The sequence below is a fragment of the Dipodomys merriami genome, unplaced genomic scaffold (genome assembly GCF_024711535.1).
Source record: "Dipodomys merriami isolate MVZ:Mamm:240054 unplaced genomic scaffold, mDipMer1.0.p SCAF_125, whole genome shotgun sequence".
NCBI classification, from domain to species: Eukaryota; Metazoa; Chordata; class Mammalia; order Rodentia; family Heteromyidae; genus Dipodomys; species Dipodomys merriami.
Window position 1 is genome coordinate 3,426,725 of NW_027202549.1, and position 21,727 is coordinate 3,448,451.

The 21,727-nt window shown below is 53.9% G+C and overlaps 3 protein-coding genes across 7 annotated transcripts in view; 2 read left to right on the top strand and 1 right to left on the bottom strand.

Moving 5' to 3' along the window:
* The first annotated feature begins 686 nt into the window (after nt 1-686).
* On the top strand, nt 687-11,338 carry LOC138824082 (acylamino-acid-releasing enzyme). The gene is made up of 22 exons (XM_070017781.1): nt 687-753; nt 832-964; nt 1,934-2,060; nt 2,464-2,557; nt 2,662-2,737; nt 2,830-2,993; nt 3,144-3,281; nt 3,380-3,471; nt 3,545-3,585; nt 3,676-3,797; nt 5,379-5,439; nt 6,840-6,937; nt 7,649-7,700; nt 8,266-8,354; nt 8,972-9,110; nt 9,495-9,578; nt 9,667-9,747; nt 10,124-10,212; nt 10,317-10,507; nt 10,620-10,722; nt 10,836-10,942; nt 11,047-11,338. Exons 1-22 carry the CDS (start codon nt 742-744, stop codon nt 11,150-11,152), a joined length of 2,199 nt encoding a protein of 732 aa, XP_069873882.1. The 5' UTR covers nt 687-741; the 3' UTR covers nt 11,153-11,338.
* A 1,354-nt stretch (nt 11,339-12,692) lies between these two features.
* LOC138823946 (hepatocyte growth factor-like protein) lies at nt 12,693-18,627 on the bottom strand. Its single transcript, XM_070017458.1, is given in 19 exon segments — nt 12,693-12,916; nt 13,054-13,193; nt 13,291-13,397; nt 13,480-13,626; nt 13,779-13,856; nt 14,012-14,132; nt 14,236-14,271; nt 14,369-14,499; nt 14,819-14,921; nt 15,033-15,163; nt 15,272-15,440; nt 15,854-15,972; nt 16,108-16,228; nt 16,562-16,698; nt 16,778-16,892; nt 16,978-17,090; nt 17,171-17,318; nt 18,538-18,594; nt 18,597-18,627. Coding segments are annotated over 19 exon segments (2,166 nt in total). The 3' UTR covers nt 12,693-12,754.
* An 895-nt stretch (nt 18,628-19,522) lies between these two features.
* LOC138824083 (E3 ubiquitin-protein ligase RNF123) overlaps nt 19,523-21,727 on the top strand; it is a 28,368-nt gene continuing 26,163 nt past the window's right edge. For 2 of the 5 annotated variants that reach the window (XM_070017782.1, XM_070017786.1), the window contains exons 1-2: nt 19,523-19,596; nt 21,383-21,626. In XM_070017782.1, the coding sequence (XP_069873883.1) occupies nt 21,545-21,626 (82 nt within the window). In that variant the 5' untranslated portion in view covers nt 19,523-19,596; nt 21,383-21,544. The other 3 variants (XM_070017785.1, XM_070017784.1, XM_070017783.1) reach the window with 3 other exon arrangements.

Genomic DNA, 21,727 nt, shown 5'->3' on the forward strand with positions numbered 1-21,727 from the left:
TAGATAGATAGATAGATAGATAGATAGATAGATAGATAGAAGGATGGAAGGAAGGATGGATAGATAGATAGATAGATACATAGATAGATAGATAGACAGACAAACAGTTAGATGGAAGGTGGATGGATGGATAGATAGATAGATGGATAGATGGATGGAAGGTGGATGGATGGATAGACAGATGGATGGATGGATGGATAGATAGACAGACAGACAGACAGGTAGATAGATAGATAGATAGATAGATAGATAGATAGATAGATAGATAGATAGATAGATAGATAGATTTGGAAGTGGTGCTGTGGCTCAAATGATAGAGTGTTAGCCTTGAGCACAGAATGACACACAGCCCAGGACCTGAGTTCAAGCCTTGGGACCTACAAAATTAATTAATCCATCAATTAATTAAAAAAAAAGAGACATAGGCTTTCTTTTTTTCCTCCAGGTTCCTGTTCCCTTTCCTCCCCCTCCCCCTCCCCTCCCCTCCCCTCCCCTCCCTCCCCCTCCCTCTCCCCTCCCCCCTCCCCCTCCCCCTCCCCCTCCCCCCTCCCCCTCCTCTCCCCCCTCCCCCCGCCCTCCAGGGCCTCCTCCCCCCGGGGCCTCCCAGGCCCCGCCCCTCTCCCGGGCGCCTGCGGGCTCTAGCGGAAACGGGGCGGGGTCGTCGCCGGCTCCGCCCCTCCCCTCCCGAAGCCTCACTTCCGGGGTCTTAAGCACTCGGGCTCCCGAGATTCCGGAGACTTCATGGAGCGTCAGGTGAGGGCTCGGCCCGCGGCGGCCGCGGCGGTCCGTGCTAGCCGGGCCGAGTCTGATCCTGGTGTGTCCCCTGCGCAGGTGCTGCTGAGCGAGCCCGAGGAGGCGGCGGCGCTGTACCGGGCCCTCAGTCGCCAGCCCGCGCTGAGCGCCGCCTGCCTGGGCCCGGAGGTCACCACGCAGTACGGGGGCCGCTATCGGACCGTGCACACGGGTGTGTGTGGGCCGGAGGGGGACGGAGGAGGGGAGGGGCGGGGCGGGGACTTCACTGCTGGACTGTGCAGACGGAATGTGTGGAGGAAACTGAGGCTTGGCGGACATCCCCTCCTCTCCCCGCCCCCCTTCCCTGCACACAGGTTGCTATGCTAGCTAGTATTGCTGGTGAGTGTCCAAGAGTGCATGCAGTGTGCAGGATCAGAGGGCTGGGAAGGTGGCCCAGGGCCTAGCGTGCGTGAAGCCCTGGGTTCCATTCCTCAGTACCACATCCACAGAAAAGAAAGCCAGAAGTGGTGCTGTGGCTCAAGTGGTAGAGTGCTAGCCTTGAACCAAAGAAGCTCAGGGACAGTGCCCAGGCCCTGAGTTCAAGCCCCCCCAGCGACCTCCTCCCCACACCACCAAGCATACATCTTGTGCCCAAGTCTACATTCTTCTCTGATACTTTTTTTGGCCAGTCCAGGGGCTTAAACTCAGGGCCTGGGCACTCTCCCTGATTTGTATTTTGTTTTTTTTTTGTTTTTGCTCAAAGCTAGTACTCTACCGCTTGAGCCACAGGCTCCACTTCCAGCTTTTTGGTGGTTCATTGGGATAAGAGTTTCATGGATTTTCCTGCCCTGGCTGGCTCTGAATGACGATCCTCAGATCTCAACTAGGATTTCTGACATGAGCCACTGGCACCCAGCGAGGTGTTATGCTTTGTAGGGTTTCTCCCCTGCCACTCTATTTCCATACACATGGCAGGCTGCTCTTAAGATCCCAGAGTAGACGCTGAGGGTAGCAATGAGTTCTATGCAAGCAACTGTCAGTGGAGACACTGAAGGCCTGGATTTGGCCAAGTGTTGTCCAGCGTTCCTTCAGGTTGTCTGGAGGCTGATTGAGAGAGGTGGATCTGGGCCTTCTGGGGTGAAAAGGGTAGTGGTCCTTCCTGGCCAAGACAAATTGAGCAGCCTCATGCCTTTCCTTGCAGAATGGACCCAGAGGGACCTGGAACGTATGGAGAATATCCGATTCTGCCGCCAGTACCTGGTGTTTCATGATGGAGATTCAGTGGTGTTTGCAGGGCCTGCGGGCAACAGTGTGGAGACTCGGGGGGAGTAAGTTTGAGGGAGGAAGCTTATGAGCAAGCTATCTACCATGCCAACCTTTTATGAATACCCACAGGCACTTAGGTGTGGGTAGGGCCCAGAGGGAGGCCTGGCACCAAGTGTTTGATCCCTTGGGTGCTCAACCCATTAACATGATCTGATAAGCACCGGAGTCTTATTCCAAACTTAGGCCCAGCTTTGAGCCTATAGAGTCCTGGGAATCTGAAGAGAGTAGAATAGAAGCTGAGGGAGAGAGGCAAGGCAATTCTAAGGTTAGGGGTACTATAAGGACTGATACAGTATCCAAACCTCAAGAATCTTGTCTAGGAGGTTATGGCCAGGTTATGGGAACAGCACAGGACTATTTGGGAGTAGGAGACAATCCTGACCTGCTACTCCATATCTTCCTCAGAATGATGAGCAGAGAATCTCCATCAGGCACCATGAAAGCTGTGTTACGTAAGGCTGGAGGCACAGGCTCTGGGGAGGAGAAGCAGTTCCTGGAGGTGGGTCTGTGATAGGACAAGGGGGTGGGTGATAGAAGCACTCAGCCTCACTGATCAGAGCTCTCTTGAGGGGAGGGGGCATCCTGACACTCAGATTTCTTCAGGTTTGGGAGAAGAATCGGAAGCTTAAAAGCTTCAACCTATCAGCGCTGGAGAAGCATGGGCCTGTTTATGAGGATGGTGAGGCACTTGGTCGGTAATTCAGGCAGGGTGGACAGGAGGAGCAGCCATTAACCCTGGACACTTCCCTGATCCACCCTCCCTGTACCCAGACTGCTTTGGCTGCCTATCCTGGTCCCACTCGGAGACACACTTGTTGTATGTGGCAGAGAAAAAGCGCCCCAAAGCAGAGTCCTTCTTTCAGACCAAAGCCTTGGACGTCAGTGCCAGCGATGATGACATAGCCAGGCCGAAGAAGCCAGACCAGACCATTAAGGTGCTTGTAGTGTGGCCAGACTAGAAGGCGTTACCACATCCGGGGTTCTGTGTGTTTCTTTGCCACAGTGCACCTGTCAGAATCGGGCACTGGCTTTTAGGAGGCGGGGCAGTACCTTGCAGACAGGCATTGAGTTTCCTGTGTTCGCAGGGGGACCAGTTTGTGTTTTATGAAGATTGGGGAGAAAGCATGGTTTCTAAAAGCATCCCTGTGCTCTGCGTGTTGGATGTCGACAGCGGTAACATCTCAGTGCTTGAAGGGGTCCCTGAGAATGTATCCCCGGGACAGGTTAGCAGCAACTTGCCTTATGTCCCTCCTAAAGTCTGGGGTTTCCTTGCTGCACGACTGTCCCTTGCTCCTATTTGCCCCTCTGGTCTTGTTTACAGGCTTTCTGGGCCCCGGGGGACACTGGTGTGGTGTTTGTGGGCTGGTGGCATGAGCCCTTCCGGTTAGGCATCCGCTTCTGCACCAATCGCAGGTAAGGAAAGTGGGATGAGCTTGGGGCCTGCGCAGTTCCGTCATGAAGCTGAGTGTCTGTCTGCCCATTACAGGTCAGCACTGTACTACGTGGACCTCCTTGGGGGGAAATGTGGTAAGTGGCTGTTCCCCACATGTTGCTTTGCTGGCACCTGTTCATCTTGCCACTGTGTGTGTGATTCTCACCTGTCTCTGTGTGGCTCAGAACTCCTCTCAGGTGACTCCTTGGCGGTTTCTTCTCCTCGGCTGAGCCCAGACCAGTGTCGCATCGTCTACCTGCAGTACCCCTCTCTGGTCCCTCATCATCAGTGTAGCCAGCTGTGCCTGGTAAGCTGGAGGTGGTGGGGAGAAGGGCATATGATCCCAGTAACCAGGTTGGCCTAGGGATTTAGTTCCTGTGCTCAAGTTTACAATTAAGATTTTGGTTTCGGGGCTGGGAAGGTGGCTCAGTGGTAGAGTGCTTGCCTTGCATGCATGAAGCCCTGGGTTCGATTCCTCAGTACCGCATCAACAGAAAAAGCTGGAAGTGGCACTGTGGCTCAAGTGGTAGAGTGCTAGCCTCGAGCAAAAGAAGCTCAGGGACAGCGCCCAGGCCCTGAGTTCAAACCCTAAGACTGGCAATAAAATAAAATAAATTGCTTTTTCCAGTGTCTGCTTAAGGGGAGCTGACAGACAGGATGAACCTTTTCTCCAGGGATGGGAAGAGGGTACCAACAGTGTGTCAGGTTCCTAGTAGCTAAATGAGAACTTAAGGGCCAGGAGCTTCTTCCCATGGATCCTTAATGGCTATCCTCTTCTGTGGGGTTATCGTAGTGCTGTGGTGCTGCTTGTTTTTTCAAGGCAGGAACTGGGAGACTAAGAGTGCTGACACGGATATGACAGCATCTATACCAATGCCTTCTGGGCTATATCCCACACCTGTGATCCTAGCTACTCAGGAAGCTGAGATCTGAGGATCTTAGTTCAAAGCCAGCTTGGGTAGGAAAGTCCCTTATCTCTTATCTCCAGTTAACTAGCAAAAAGCTGGAAGTGAGAGTGTGGCTCAAGTGGTAGAGTGCTGGCTTTGAGCAAAAATATAAAAGCTCAGGGACAGCATCTAGGCCCTGAGTTCAAGACCCAGGACACACACACACACACACACACACACACACACACACACACACACACACACACACACACACACACACACACACACACACACACACACACACACACACACACACACACACACACACACACACACACACACACACACACACACACACACACACACACACACGAATTTCAAGACCCAGGACTGATACACACACACACACACACAAATTAAAGCCTGTGTTCTGGGTTGGAGGTATGGCTCAGGGGTAGGACCCTTGCTTAGCAAGTGTGAAACCCTGAGTTCAAACCTCAGTACTGCCATAAAAGAAAAAAAAAAAAAGTTCCTGGGCTGGGAATATGGCTTAGTGGTAAAGTGCTTGCCTAGCATGCATGAAGCCCTGGGTTCGATTCCTCAGTGCCACATCAACAGAAAAAGCCAGCAGTGGTACTGTGGTTGAAGTGGTAGAGTGTTAGCCTTGAGTAAAAGAAGTTCGGGGACAGTGCCCAGACCCTGAGTTCAAGCCCTAGGACTGGCAAAAAAAAAAAAGCTCTTGTCTTTGGTTCTCATCTGCAGAGAGCTAGGCTCTGCAAGGAATTGGATGTAGTAGGGAGTTACACAATCCCAGGAAGAGCTTTAAGCCCCTAGTGAAAGTCAGAGGGACATGCCTATAGGAGACCCCTCTGGACATCGGGAAAGGAAATACATAAGACTTAGCCCTAGTACACCCTTGCTCCCCTGAGGCTACCCAGATCTCTGTGTCCTGAGGGCATTGCCCATTTCCTAGTGGATCTGACCATTGTGTTCTCTTGCAGTATGACTGGTATACCAAGGTCACCTCAGTGGTGGTGGACATTGTGCCCCGGCAACTAGGAGGTGAGGGGGGGGTCCCTGGTTTGGGGAGTTGGGGGGGGTGGAGAATTCGGTGGCACCTATAGCTCTGTGAGTTCTGCTGTTTGTGAGTTCTGTTGTATGCTCCATCTGTGCCTAGCTTTTCCTTCCTGGGTTCTTTGGGCTTCCTGCTTGGCCAGCCCTGGGCCCAGCCTCCACAGGAAGCAGAACTGTCTAGTGCTGAGACTGGAGATTTAGATGCTCTCATCCTTGTATTGAAATTCACAATTAGGCTTCTTGTCTTTCCCAGTAACTGGGGAAAATCATTGCCTTAGAGTGGGTCTTCACTAAGTTGGGAGTCAGAGTGGGTCTCTGGCCCTGAGGGGTGTTGTTAACCCTGCCCTCAGTCCCAGCTCAGTAACCTTTGTCAACTGGAAAAGTAGCACTTGGCTAATCCTGGTGTTTACAAGCTCTGCTTGGGATCTGGTCCATCCCAAGGACATGAGCAATGGAAGTCTTTTGCTTTCTGAAGCCACCCAGAAAGTTCCAGGAAGCCCAAGAGCCAAGTTGAGTGGACAGTTCCAGGATTACAGTGAGGTTGTTACTAAGCGCTTAGCCTGTACAAGGCCCTAGGTTTAATCCCCACCACCCACAAAAAGAGAGAGCTGGGTGCTAGTGGTTTACATTGGTAATCCTAGCTAGCTACTCAGGAGGCTAAACTCTGAGGATTTCCGGTTCAAAGCCAGCCACAGAAGGAAAGTTCATGAAACATATTTCCCATGAACCACCTCAAAACTGGAAGTGGAGCTGTGGCTCAAAGTGGTAGAGCACTAGACTTGAGCAAAAGAATTCAAGGACAATGTCCAGGCCCTGAGTTCAAGCCCCATAACTGACCAAAAAAAAAAAAAAAAAAAGTGAGAGGAAGATAGACAGACAGAGATGGCTTCTTTTTCTCTTTGGGATTCAGAGATGAAGTGGAAAGGACCTAGATCCGAATCTCAGCCCTGCCCCAAATGAGCTGTGTGTCCTTGGACAGGACCTGGGAGCTTCCATTTCTTCATCTGCGAAGGGAATGGTTGTCTTGACCTTCCTTGTAGGATTATAGTGAGGGCTAAATAGGGAATGATATTCAATGGTAGGATTTATTGAGCCCCTGTGCCAGGTGCTACACTCAGGCCCATAATGGACAGAGATTTTGGTTATAGCCCCTGATGTTGCCAAAAGCCCTGTGGAAGTAACTCAGGACATTTCCTCTTAGTAGTTCTGTCTCTTCTGGGTCCTCTATCCTCCCCCCTCCCGCTCTCCCCTTCCCCACGCAGCTCAGTGGGACTGCCATCCTATAGGTACCCTGGTCCATTCCCCAGTAGCCTGGCCTGCCCCACCCATGGTCTTGATCCCTTCAACCTGCTCGGTTGGATCCAGACCAGGTCTTCCCATCTTTGCAGAGAGCTTCTCTGGGATCTACTGCAGCCTTCTGCCTCTAGGATGCTGGTCAGCTGACAGCCAGAGAGTGGTCTTTGACTCTGCTCAGCGCAGCCGGCAGGTAAAGGCCACACACTGCGGAGAAGCAACTCCTCCAAATCAACTACTAGAAGCCTGGGACCTGGGGCAGGGCATATGCATGACCCTGAGGTAATGCCCAGCTCTAGGACTCACTGACCCCTTGAAGGACTAGGTACCCTGGTACCCGGCAGCAGAGCCTTTGACCTTTTCGTTCCAGCCAGGAGATAAAAGAGAGCTGCCTCTAAAATGAATTCCCGAGGGGCTGGGAAAGTGGCTCAGTGGTAGAGTGCTTGCCTTGCATGCATGAGGCCCTGGGTTCGATTCCTCAGCACCACATAAGCAGAAAAAGCTGGAAGTGGCGCTGTGGCTCAATTGGTAGAGCACTAGCCTTGAGCTGAAGAGCTGAAGGACAGTGCCCAGGCCCAGAGTTCAGGCCCCATGACCAGCAAAAAAAAAAGAATTCCTGAATATACTGTAAGGACATGAGGGTGAAGGCATTCAGTCATGCCACACTTCCTTGGGGGTATCATTTGGCTTCACATTAACTCCATGGCATTCTTTACCTTGTCCCTTAAGTTGTGGTGGGCTGAGGTTTGAACCTAAGCACTCAGGCAACTCCTTACCGCACTAAGTAGACATTACACACAGGTGTCTATGGTCATAGCTTGGCCCTAGGGTCCCCAAGAGGCTAGAAAGGAGGTGAGGGACTCTTGGATGTACCACTTCATGTTATCTTTCCCTTCTGCCTTAGGACCTATTTGCTGTGGACACGCAGACAGGCAGTGTGGTCTCCCTAACAGCTGGTGAGCAGAGTTTGCGCAGTAGAGGCAAGGGCCAGAGTGGTGAGCCAGCCAGCCATCACTTAGAGTGTGAGCCAGAAGTAACACTCTGACCACTGGCCATTCTACAGCCTTAAATAAGTCCTTTGAGGATCCCGCCCATGCTGCCCCGTCCCAGCCAATACACCACATCTTCAGGGCCTGCAGCATCCAATCATAGGCTCCACCCTTACCCTAAACCCTAAACCTCTCTCTTGGCCATGATCTGCCAGTCATCCTCTTTCTCCCCCTGCCTTCATACCGCACTCTACTCCCTAGACCCAATTGCTGTCCCTTCCCACTGAGGGGAGGGTAGAATGTGGTTGTAACCTCGTATGTTGCCATGTCTGGCAGTTCCTGGACATAGCCAGTGTCTACCAGATAAACCAGGGACTAAGCACTCACCCAGGGCATTTGCAGTTGAGTGTCCGTGAGAGACACCTCTCTGGGTAGATGGGACACTGAAGAGTCTGCATCTGGAACTCTACAGATAGCACAGGAAAAGGTGGCTGCCTCTTAGTGGCACTTAGTGGGCCTGTGTTTTCTCCAGGAGGGTCAGGTGGAAGCTGGAAGCTACTGATGATTGACCAAGACCTTATGGTGGTACAGTTTTCTACACCCAGCCTGCCCCCCAACCTGGTAAGTGTTGGTACGTGGACACAGCCCAGCATGATTCATAAGGTTTGCAACTCATGGGAGAGGAACTCATGGGTTAGGCAGGGTCTGCTCTGTCCTGAACAGGGCACTTTGGAAGTGCTCAGTTTTCTGCCATTACAAAGCACAGGTAGAAAGCAGAGCTTAGAGGCTAAGGAGGGCAGGGAAGGGGGAGGTGTTCATATGTGCCTGTGAGTACCTTGGGTATATAGCACTCACAACAAGAGTCCATGCTCAGGTTGGGCATGTGGCTTAGTGGTAGAGTGCTTGCCTGGCATGCATGAAGCCCTGGGTTCCATTCCTCAGTATCACATATAACAGAAAAAGCCACAAGTGGCACTGTGGCTCAAGTGGTAGAGTGCTAGCCTTGAACAAAAGAAGCTCAGGGACAGTGCCCAGGCCTTGAGTTCAAGCCCCAGGACTGACCAAAGGAAAACAACAAAAAGAAGAGAGTCCATGCTGTATTTATCCTCTGGAGGTTGGCAGAAAGACCCCAGCTTATTAAATGGGCAGTTAGAGCCGCCCGTCTTCTACACTGGGCAGAAACAAGGTCAGGGAAGGCATAGCCAGGTCACCTGTGACACTTTCCTTCCCCTTGGCAGAAAGTTGGGTTCCTGCCTCCTGCAGGGAAGGAGCAGTCGGTGTCATGGGTGTCCCTGGAGGAGGCGGAACCCATTTCTGATATCCACTGGAACATCCGGGTGCTACAGCCACCCCCAGAGCAAGAGAACGTGCAGTATGGTAAGCTGGGCCATCCTTCGGCTCTTGTATCACCTGGCTCACATGGCTGAGTTTCCTAGGAGTTCCTCTAGTCTATGGTCATGGGGATTGCCATCTGGGGATCTGAACACTTGTACTGGGTATTATCAGGCCAAATCATTTGTGATGAGAAAACTTAAGTCCCAAAGCAAAGAGACCTCATACAATCATTCAAGGATAGTGTGACCACCCATCGCCCAGAATACTGTCTTGTCTCATTGAGGCTTCTTGACAAAGGCAGTAAGGGCAGGTCTCTGTTCTACAGGTCAGCCCCCAGACCTACAGCTACAGACAGGGGCCTTAGTGAGGAAGTCCCTGAGAAGTAGCATTGCATTGATCCTGCTCCCCGCTGCCTTCTCCCTGCAGCTGGCCTTGACTTTGAAGCAATCCTTCTGCAGCCCAGCAGCCCTCCGGATAAGACGCAGGTGCCCATGGTGGTCATGCCCCACGGTAGGCATTTTGCCTGAAACCTTGTGCTCTTCCTCCTCACCCATTCCTCCGAGCTGGTCCATTGACCCTCTGTTCCCTGTCTCTGCAGGGGGGCCGCATTCATCCTTTGTCACTGCCTGGATGCTATTCCCCGCCATGCTTTGTAAGATGGGCTTTGCAGTGTTGCTAGGTAAGCAAGGAAGGTCCCTGCACAACTCTTCTTGAATTGGGGTGAAGTGATTGGGCTGTGCCTGATTTGTATCAGCCGGGGGGAGGTGGGGCGGAGGGGAATTTTCTGTAGCCTGGTTTATTTTTCTCTAGTGACCAGAACCTGGGACCCACTCTGAGCCAACAAGTGCTCTGTGGCCTGGTTGATCATGTGAATTCATTTTGAGACTTGCTTGGCAAGAACGCCGTGATTATTGAGTAGCAGACTCAGATCCTTTGACCCACCCCCTGGTGGGTCTGTGGTACAGCTTGGTCCCAGGGTCCACTTCCCAGATGTGTACTGTGGTATCCGGGAGGGGCTGAGAATATTGCCTGAATACCCTGTCCCTCCCCTTCAGTGAACTACCGCGGTTCCACGGGCTTTGGCCAGGACAGCATCCTTTCCCTCCCAGGCAACGTGGGCCACCAGGATGTGAAGGATGTCCAGGTAGCAGGGGTTGGGGGGGGCTTCTGGAGACAGTACTGGAGGGTTGGACATCAGGAGAACGATGTTATTCGTCTGGTTACAGCATGCTCTGCCCTCCCCTGTAGTTTGCAGTAGAGCAGGTGCTCCAGGAGGAGCATTTTGATGCAGGCCGAGTGGCCCTGATGGGTGGTTCCCACGGTGGCTTCCTCTCATGCCACCTGATTGGTCAGTACCCAGAGACCTACCGAGCCTGTGTGGCCCGGAACCCTGTGATCAACATTGCCTCCATGATGGGCTCCACTGATATCCCTGACTGGTGAGTCTCTCTATCCACACGTCCCTGTCCTCTATGCCCATATGCCCTTGGAGCGCCCCTTGCGGGTCTCCCCTCAGGATTCCCGAGGTTGCAACAACTGGCTTTCTTGCAGGTGTGTGGTGGAGACCGGCTTCTCTTACAGCAACGAGTGCCTGCCCGACCTCAGTGTGTGGGCAGAGATGCTGGACAAGTCACCCATCAAGTACATCCCTCAGGTACTCAGCCCTCCTCCTTTCTCCAGGCTGCCACCCAACCCATCCAGAAGAGAGAGCCCAGCTTCTAACTACTGTCCTGTGCCCTTCCCCCTCCCCCGCTCCCCAACCCCTAGGTAAAGACTCCAGTGTTACTGATGTTGGGCCAGGAGGACCGGCGTGTACCCTTCAGGCAGGGAATAGAGTATTATCGTGCCCTCAAGGCCCGGAATGTGCCTATTCGGTGAGTGCCACAGGATAGCCCTGGGGTAGCTGGTGGGCAGGTAAGCAGGGGAGATTTCCTCCAACCCCAGATGTTGCTACCCCCCCCTCCTCCCCCCTTTACAGGCTCCTGCTCTATCCTAAAAGCTCGCACGCACTGTCAGAGGTGGAGGTGGAGTCAGACAGCTTCATGAATGTCGTGCTGTGGCTACACACACACTTGGGCAGCTGAAGCCCTGCCATTCTACATGAGCTGGTCAACCCGTCACATTCTTGCTCTTGGGGAGCTCCAGGGTCTGGCAGAGAAGCCAAGAGGTTTTCTGGCCTCTGGACTCCAGAGGTGGGTGGAGGAATGTAAACTACATAGTCATAATAAATGAGGACCCGTAGCTTGGTTCCAAGCCAGCCTCAGCCCTGAGAGACCCTGGGTTTTCAGTGTAATAGCCACGAGGGCTTTACCTGTTTCCAATATCAGAGGGGAAGGGGTTAATAAGAGGCTCCGCCTCTGTCTGTTCTACCCAATTGGAACTCTGCACCAGGCTGGCTCTTTCCGCTATAGTCCAATCAGTTAGAAATTGCTCTGCCAGCTAAGTGCCAGTGGTTCACGCCTGTCATCCTAACTACTCAGGAGGCTGAGCTCTGAGGATCATGGTTTGAAACCAGCCTGGACAGGAAAGTCTGTGAGACTCTGATCTCCAATAAATCACCGAAAAAGCTGGAAGTGGTGTTGTGGCTGAAGTGGTAGACCACTAGCCTTGAGTAAAAGGAACTCAAGGATAGTTCCCAAGCCCAGAGTTCAAGCCTCAGGATAGGCAAAAAAAGAAAAAACAAGAAACGGTTGTGCAATACTCCTCTACTCTCGTAACTGCTTCTGTAGGACCAGCAAGGCCCTGCCCTTCCACAGCACCCAGAGGCTAAAGTAGCTGCAGATTCAGATCTTCCTGGCCCTCTCAAGTAATCATTATTGGGTGCTAAGGGCTCACACCTGTAATCCTAGCTTGTCAGGAGGCTGAGATCTGAGAGATCAAGGCTCAAAGCCAGCCCGGGCAGGCAGACAAATCCAAGAGGCTCTTATCTTCCGTTAACCAGCAAAAAGCCAGATGTGAAGTTATGGCTCAAGTGGTAGAGTGCCAGCCTTGATCGAACAAGTTAAAATGTCTACACTGAAGCACCTAGTACCAGCACAAAAAGAAAAAAAGAAAGAAATCATCAATTCAGCCTCATGCCTGTAAACCTACCTGCTCAGGAGGCTGAGATTTGAGGATCGTAGTTCAAAGCCAGCCCAGGCAGGAAAGTTCCCTGTAAGACTCTCTTTTTTTTTGAGGGGGGGGGGGGTCGGTTGTAGGGCTTGAACTCTGGGCCTGAACGCTGTCCCTCAGCTCTTCAGCTCAAGGCTAGAGCTCTACCACTTGAGCTGCAGCACCACTTCCGGTTTTCTGGCAGTTTATTGGAGATAAGAGTTTCACGGACTTTCCTGCCTGGGCTGGCTTTGAACCGCGATCCTCAGATCTCAGCCTCTTGAGTAGCTAGGATGACAGGCGTGAGCCACCGGCGCCCATCTGACTCTTTTATTTCCAAGGAACCACTCAAAAAGCAGAAAGGGCACTGTGATTCCAAGTGGTAGAACACTAGCCTTGAGCTGAAGAGTTCAGGGACAGTGCCCAGGCCCTGAGGTCAAGCCCTGTATAACCAGCCAAAAAAAGAAAGGAAGGAAGGAAGGAAACCAGTTCAGTCTCTAGAAGCTGCAGCAGGTAAGAAGCACTGTGCACAGGTTTAAAGAGAAATTACAGCTTTATGTCTGACATGTTCCCAAAACAAGAGGTCAGGGCCAGGCCTACTCCAGTTGCATCACCTTCTGAATCCAGTCCACAAACACAGATACACGCATGAAGATGGCTGGCCAGCGGGGCCGGGCACACACTCGGTTGGGGATTATAATTCCCTGTAGGACCCAGCAGTCATGGGTAAAGCAGGCAAGTGGGCCTCCGTAGTCACCCTGGGCAGGTAGAAGAACTGATGAGAACTTTGAGCTTTGGACACCTGCAGGGACTACTAACTTCCTTCATGATGACACAAGGACCTTTCCAGGCCTTTCCCCACCCCTGGGCTGGCCTCAGGGCCTCTACCACTCACCTCACAGGCCCCTGTAGGGACCAACAGCCCTTCGGTGCACATCTCATTCTCGTGGACACGCCCTCGGTGCTTTACATTACATTCCTGGTTGGAGATGACGTTCATCGACGCTACGTGTAAGACTGAGGCACCACTTGATCCTGCTGTGAGGAGATTCAGAAGGGTGAGGAAAAGAACCTGGGGCAGGAGGGCCCAGGACTGGGCCTCTGAGCCAATGTCCTGGAAGAGTCCACTCACCTTTGCCCTCTCCCCAGCCTGCGATCTCACACTTGGTCCTCGGAGGTACCACATACCGCTCGGGGGGCAGGCAGATGAGGGCCACACGCTGGTTCAGGGTCACTGATCTTTAGCAGGAAAACGAGGGCAGTAAAGGGGCCGGAGATCTCAAGACCCCACCCATTTCCCACTCTCACCTTGTCCACGTACCTCTCCAGCTTGAGCAGTACAAGCTGGGAACTCGAAGGGCCACACACCATCTTGGCTATAGGAACCCGCTGCAGGTCTGGCTCTCCAGGCTGTGGGTTCTGGAACAGGGTACCCGACCAGACTTCATATCCCGTGAGAGGTTCATGGCTGGGAGAGAAGCTGAGTTAGGTCATCCTTGACTTCTAGTCTCCTGCCCCCATATTTTGGCTTGCCTGGGAGAAGGGTAGAGATGGGGGACATGGTGGGGGGGGCGGGTAGCTAAGGGAATTAGGGGGTCTCCAAACCCTAGGGAGGCTTACCAAGATGAAAAGCATTGCCGGGCAGTCAGTACCCACTTCTCCTTTACTAGAGATCCCCCACAGAAATGTTCGCCTTTCCTGGAAGAGTGGGGATCAGGAGAAGGAAACTGAGTCAGGGGCTACCTCCTGGACCTGCCAGCTTCTGGCTAGGAAGTCGGTCAAGTGGCAGGCCACACGGGACACTCTGCGGGGAGCGGGGGGCGGGGGGCGGGAGACAGGCATCTGGGCCTCACCGATTACGTAAGCTGACCGTCCAAGGTGAGTTCCCTGGTTGGCCGCCTACCACGCGCATCATGGAGCGCCGCCGGTCCATCCTGTCCACCCGCTTGCCACACTTCTCAAACTGCACCGGGACTGAGGAATGGGATGGCGTGGGGGGGGGGGAACCCTCTTGGATGGAGGTAAGGTTCAAAGGGGGTGGTAACCCCACCTCCCCAGAACTGGCTCAGATCTGTACCTGGGGGTTTCAGGATGGATGGTAACTGGTCTTTATCTGAAAGATACACGTTGACCCAAGTTAAGGGAGGGCAGTCTTGGAGAAGGGCGGGGGAGGGTGTGTAAACTAGGGGAAAATGGTCACCAGCACCCACTACAGTGTTTCAAAGCACAGTAGTCAAATAGCGTCCCCGGGTCCGTAGTATAACACCAGGGCCCGTGGCTGTCTCCATCTGGGTTCCGACAGAAGTTTTTCTCCAGTTGTGGAGCAGAGGCCGGTGTGAATCTAAGATGGGAAGGAGGCGAAGCAAAGTTGTGGTTCAACGTTGGCCTGTAATCCAAACTAGTCAGGAGGCTGAGATCAGAGGATCGTGCTTTGAAGCCAGCCCCGGGCAGGAAAGGCTGTGAGACTCTTCAATTTAACCAACAGAAAACCAGAAAGTGGGGGCTGTGGCTCAGAGTGGTAGAGCCTTGAACACAAAGTACTCAGGGGGCCCTGAGTTCAAGCCCCATGACCAAAGTTGGGGCAGAATCAGAGCAAAGCAGTCCCAGAAGTCTAAGCATGTCACCTTGTCAGCCCCCAAAACACCCACACAGAGACTCACTGTGGTTTGTGGGGTGTCTCTGCAGACCAGTGCTGACACGGGATACCCTTGCGTGTCTTGTTAACCGAGCCACGGTACTGCTTTCCTGAGCCCTGGTAGCAGTCTGTGGTGGGTAGGCCAGAGTGGCTCATCAGAACCTAATGCTCAGCCTGGATCCCGCTCAGCCTGGAAGTTTCCAGCCCTAGCCCTCACCCCCTCCTCTCCACAGCCTTACCCTCGGGCAGTATTTCATCCGTACAGCGTGGGATCTGGTAGCAAAAGGCCACGCGCATGCCTGGCCGGGTTGTAAAGCACCAGGGTGCTTCTGAGCCATCCGGGTTCCTGCAGAAATTCTCCCGAAGGTCCCTGAGCAGTGGGTGGCAAGAGTCACAATCAATGCTTGGGGAGGGTCTCCCCTAACCCTTGAGCTCCACCCAGGCCCCTCTCCCCCACCCTTCCTATCCATCAACCCACTTGCACGCGTATTTCTCCGGGGAGAAGCCATGTTGATGTGGGCTCTGAGAATCCCAGCGCTGGCAGGGTACACCGGCGGTAGTGGTATTGGCCGTACCCCGGTAGCCCTCACCCTTCCCTCGGAAACAGTTGAACGTTGTGGCCACCTGATCTGGTGGTGCCCTGGACCCTGAGATGAATCGAGACTGGAATTGTTTTGTTTTGTCAGTTGTGGGGCTTGAACTCTAGGCCTGGGCGCTGTCCCTGAGCTCTTCAGCTCAAGGTGAGCGCTCTACCACTTGAGCCACAGCGCCACTTCCACTTCTGGATGGTTTATTGGGAGATAAGAGTCTCATGGACTTTCCTGCCCCGGGCTGGCTTTGAACTGTGATCCTCAAATCTCAGCCTCCTGAGTAGCTAGGATGACAGATGCTGAGCCACTGACACAGCCCGAGGCTGGAATTGGAGCTCAAAGATTTTTGTGCTCAACTCAGCCCCCTTCTAGACCCTCCCCTAGGCAAGCCATGTTCTGTTCCCCCTCACCCCCTCTTCCCCAGCGCCTCTGCCCTCCAGACTCTGTCCCCCCCCCCCCCCAAAGTCTACCACAGCTGGGAATAGCGCAGAATTCCCGCTCAAGCTGCGGGTCTGTGGTGTAACACCAAGGCCTTTCTGATCCATCTGGATTTCGGCAGTAGTTGTCATCCAAACCTCGCTCCATGAACCTGAGAGCGGGAACTGATTGTAAATAAGACTCTGGAATTCTGATGGGGGAGGCTCCCTTCCCTCTTTCCTTCCCTCCTTCCCTCCCTCCTTCCCTCCCTCTGGAGGTGTGGACTCTGCCCTTAATCCACACATACTTGCCAGGATGGAAGGGATGCTGGTGAGGGTATTGCAGATCCCAACGCTGGCACTCTCGTCCTGACTCTGTGTGGTCTACAGAGCCACGGTAATCTTCACCATTGCACCAAACGCAAGCAGCTGGAGAGAGAGGTGGTTTTTTGTTTTTTGTATTGGATCCATCAGAGAGGCCTAGGATAGATCTGGTAGCTGCAGCCAGGCGCCGGTGGCTCACGCCTGTCATCCTAGTTACTCAGGAGGCTGAGATCTGAAGATCACGGTTCTAAGCCAGCCCGAGCAGGAAAGCCTGGGAAACTCTTATCTCCAATAAACCACTTAGGAAACCGGAAGTGGCACTGTGGCTCAAGTGGTAGAGCGGTCCCCAAGAGCTGTGAGACAGCACCCAGGCCCAGAGTTCAAGCCCCATGACCACCACCACCAACAACAACAAAAGAACTGGTAGATGCAGCTTACCTTCCTGGCAGGACTTGATACCACAGCTTTGGAAACGCACAGAAGGGTTTGTTGTGTAGCACCAGGGACCTCCAGGGTCCCCATCGGGATTCCGACAGAAGTTCTCTTCCAGGCCATTCTGGAGTGTGGGCGTGTACCTGCCAACAAGGAGCAGCAATGGCAGTGTGTGCTGAGGGAATTCTGCAGGCAGAAATGGCAGGAAGATGCCCGTCTCACCTGTGATCATTAGGAAACCTGTGGTTCCAGCTTTGGCAGGTCAGGCCACCTGCTGTAGTGGCCACAGTGCCCCGATACCCGACCCCTTTGTCCATAATACAGGTCCGGATGTAGTCTGGAAGTTAAGAGGGAAAAGGTCAATAGGGACTGAGGTTAAGGTTCCTCTCTCTCCAACCTTGCTGCTTCTCACTGTTACTTGCCTTTCTTCTGGAAGAGATCACAGCACCCAGAATGGTGTATTTGGGTGTTGGGGGAGTTCTGGGTCCATGGTAACAATTGGCAACCGTGGCTACTCCTATTGTAGTGGAAAGCCCTGGGGAAAAGGCATGGGTGTTCCCCAGTGGCTCAGGTTACCATGACGACCAGCCATACCTAGGCTACTTGGCCACTCACCGGCAATCCAGGAGAGGCCCACAGAGCCTAGCACATTCTTCAGCATTTGCTACGTCCTCTTGCCAAGGCCCAGGCACCACGGCATGTAGCAGATTCTGCAGCTGGGTGCCCCGGAGCAGCTGGAAGTCATTCAATGGTGAGCGTTGCCCTGTATGGGTGGGCGCAGGGTTAAAGGGGACATACATGTCATATATTGACTCATTATTCAAATGCAAGGCCTCTAGGGTGGGCCTTAAGTATACTTTCTTTTCTTTTTTCTTTTTGGTCAGTTGTAGGGCTTGAACTCAGGACCTGGTCGCTGTCCCTGAGCCTTTTTGTGTTCAAGGCTAGTGCTCTACCATCTGAGCCACAGCTCCACTTCCTGTTTTCACAGACTTTCCCACCTGGGCTGGCTTTAAACTGGGATCTTCAGATCTCAGCCTTCTGAGTAGCTAGGATCACAGGCATGAACCACTGGTGCCTGGCTTATTTTTTTGTTATTGTTATTATAAAGGTGATATTGTCCTTTTGGGGCAATGTCCCCACTTTCCTTGGTCTTGCCTAGTATTTCCCTTCCATCCCCACCCACAAGTTGTACAGCTCATTTTCCACCGTTTCTAGTGAGTACCACTGCTACATTTGTTCGCCCTTTGTCCCTCCATTTCTTTTTTTTTTTTTCCATTTTGTTGTCGGTTGTGGGGCCTGAACTCTGGGCCTAGGTGCTGTCCCTCAGCTCTTCAGCTCAAAGCTAGTGCTCTACCACTTGAGCCACAGTGCTGCTTCCAGCTTTGTCTGCTTAGGTGGTGCTGAGGAATTGAACCCAGAGCCTCATGCACGCAAGGCAAGCATCTACCACTGAGCCACCTTCCCTGCCCTGTCCCTCCATTTCTGTGCCTTCCCCCCCACCCCCAAGTCTCCCTCCCAAAGACTTTCAAAGGGAGAAACAGGCCCAAATATGGTGGTTAAGAGTACCTACATTTAGTAAGCCAAGCACTGGACTCAGGTGGGCAATGGTACTTTCTCTGAGGACCTTACCCTATCTCATCTCTCAAATGAGATCATCATTACAGTACTCAGAGAGGACTTAGCATTCTGACTCCAAGCGCTCATCAACATGGAAGCATATTAGAGGGAGAGAAATGGTTGTTGTCTGTACATCTGTCCTAGCACCAACAGCAAACATGCTAACTTAGCAGGCCCAAGTGGCGGTGTGTGTACGTATTCCCAAAGCTTCCCAGCTCATCGAAAGGAGCCAAGGTCACTGCTTTTTTCCCCTACTAGGAAAGTGAACTCTTGGCAAGCATAGTGTCGCATGGATTTGGCGCCAGTCTCCTCCTGAAGGCAGATGGGGAGAAGGGCAGGGTTAAGGGGACAAGGGGGCCACTCACCGAGAGGCCCTAAGCACTGCATCAGAAGCAGCAGCAGTGCAAGCCACCCCATCCTCCTGGAGGCTGCACTGTCACCCACCACAGCCCCATCCAGGAAGTTGTGAAACCTGTCACTACAGGATTGGATGGCTCTACCTCCACACCCCCTACTCCAGGCATGCTGGGGCCTGACCTGAGACCTTGCTAACCAGTCAGATGGGGCCAGGCCCTCAGTGCTCTGTGGGAGCAAGTGCAAATACTTTCACTTTGGTATAGGTAGACCCCCTGAGAGGCCTCCCTGGGTAGCAGGAAGGGGCTTTGTACGTTCAGTGGGTTTATAGGAAGTGCTGTGTGTGTGTGTGTGTGTGTGTGTGTGTGTGTGTGTGTGTGTGTGTGTGTGTAGTTTCCTTGTACGTTCAGTGGGTTTATAGGAAGTGCTGTGTGTGTGTGTGTGTGTGTGTGTGTGTGTGTGTGTGTGTGTGTGTGTGTGTGTGTGTGTGTGTGTGTGTGTGTAGTTTCCTTGAAGCCTAACCTTGTCTGGGTTCTAATCCATGCAAATGGTGTCATTCCACTTTCGCCCCTGTAAAGTGAGGAACATTTCTGCCTTCCCCTTTATCTATTGGGCCCCAGCTGTAAGCAAGTCGGCCCACACCCCTGGCAGCAAAGCCTGCCAAGCAGATCATCTCATGGAAGGTAAGTAAGCAAGGCGGCCTTTTGAGTCTAATAGAGGTAACTTGGATCCTGATAGAAATAACCTGGCCTTCAAGTAAGGTAAGAGTTGTTGAGACAGGTGACCTAGAAATCCTGGTGAGGGCTTCCATCTCCAGCCTCTGAGATGAGGTGAGCTTGGGCAGGTGTGTGTGTGATTCCCCCCGCCCCATCCCTCGCAGTAGTTAATAGGAGCTGGGCAGCAGGCCGGCCGGGCTCTCCGCGCGCGTGCGCAGCTGGAGGCGCAGCGCGCCAGCGGGCGGGCGGGCGCGGGGTTTGGCTCCAGTCGGGCACCGTAGCGGCGAGAAGCCGGGCGGATGTTGTGAGCCGGTGGTGGCGACCGACGGACGGGCGGACCAGCCGGCCGGCGGGGTTGGTGGTGGTGGTGGGGGGAGGCTGAGGGTGAGTGAGGGGGCCGCCCGGGCGGCGAGGCTGGGGCCGGCTCCGAGGCGCCGGCGCGCGGCGGGGCGGGGGGGGGGGGGAGGCCGGGCCTGACAGGTCCCGGGGAGCCCTGGGGCGGGATGGGGGGGGCCCGGGCGCTGCCCGCCCCGGCCTGGGCCTCCCGGGCCCGCGTCGGCCCGGCTCCGCGGCCGGGGCGTCCCGTCGGCCCTCGAGCCGCGGTGTCGCCGGGATCCGGTAGTTTCCACCTACCTGATGCCCGGAGCCGGCTTCGGGCCGGGATTGGCTGGGCCGGGCTGCGGTCCCGCCCCCCCCCAGGCCCGGCCCACACCTGAGCGGCCCGGGAGGGCGTCGGGGCGCGGCGGATCGCGGGCGGCCCGGGCGCTGCGGTAGGTGACGAGGAGATCGAGCGGCCGGACGAGGAGAATCACCTCCCTCTTCCCCCCCCTTACTGGGCAGACAGACAGATGGACGGGCGGACGGGCGGGCGGGCAGGCAGGCAGGCAGGCAGGCAGGCGTGGTGCTGAGGCCGGGCCGGGGTGGTGGTGTCCCGAGCCTATCCGAGGCATCGCCCGAGGTCCACGCGCGGGAGCCCGCGGTGCCCGGCCCCTCCGGCCACACGTGCTCCTTTTAACTCTGGGGAAAACGTGGCTTCATGGAATTGAGATCTTTTGTTTTTCCGCTTCCCTCAGCTCTGGGGCAGCGGTGTCATGGTTATGTTTCCAACACCTGTTTGCAATGAACCATCATCCATCCTACACCTCACACCCCACCCATCCTTCTCCTTGAGTTTTTAATTAGTACTTTTTTGGGGGGGGGGGCAGGCCTGGGGCTTGAACTTAGGGACAAGGTACTTGTTCTTTTCGTTTTTCCGCTCAAGGCTAGTTGCTTTTATCGTTTGGGCCACAGCCCCATGACTGGCTTGTGTGTGTGTGTGTGTGTATATGTGTGTGTGGTACTTTAGAGATAAGAGTTTCACAGACTTTTCCTACCCCAGGCTTAATCCTCAGATGTCAGCTGCTTCCTGAGTAGCTAGGATTACAGGTGTGAGCCTCCAATGCCTGGATTTTTTTTTAAAAACACCACATATAGCTACTGAACTGAATGGTACAGCCCCCTATAATGAAGCCAGTAGCAGGTTCTAGAGCAACTGCAGCAACAGCATGCTATGTGAGGGTTAGATAAGCAATAGGAAGACCATTGGTGTGTTCTTGGAAGAGGAAGGCAGGCCCATGTGTGTGATTGGAAGCCAGAGCGTGAGTGTGGACTAGAGAAAGCAGGAACTTGGGGTGAAGGGAAGAAGTCACAGCCTTGCTGAGCGCCAGTGGCTCAACCTGTAATCCTAGCTACTCTTGAGGCTGAGATCTGCCGCCCGGTGGGGCAGGAAAACCCACCAGACTCTTGTCTCCAGTTAATCACCAAAAAGCTACACGTGGCTCAAATGGTCACCAAAGCATCAGCCTGGAGATTTGGGCAACATAAGGGCTGTAGCTGACCCAATTGGTCTTGGCTTACCATAGACTTGGAGGAATGTGCTTTTCTGGTTTTGGTCTTTTCTGGATACGATCTAGATTCTGTGTGGCAAAACTGAGCGACCCCCCCTCACTTTGGACATTGCCATTTGATGTCCTCAAGAGCAGAGGCTTTGGGTTAGGAGTCAGCAGACATGGCTGACACGGTCCTTGGCACTATGAGCGTATGCCCCAAGTGCCCTCCTTTGTGTTGGAAGCTGGAAGTCCCTTGCCTTCTCCTTCCCTAGATTGGTTTGTGGGAGACTGCATGAATCTGACCTCACCTGCTCCCAAGCCTTCCTGCCTTTGCAGGGCTCGGGTCTGGAAGAGTCTGTGGCTGGCCTGCAGGAGACAGACCACATCCAGGCTCAGCCTCCGGGACCACTGGCCCTGCCCATGACCGATGAAGGATGGCATCCAAGGGGGGCGGCGTGTCCTTCTCCAGCAAGAACTATAGACTGAGCTCAGATGCTGAGAAATCCAGGGTTACAGGTAAGGGCCACCCGGGAGGATGCACTTGGGATAGGGGGAAGGAGACAAAAAGCACCAATACAGCCAAGACCCCGATCAAGCAAGCCTCAGGCCTTTTAGCA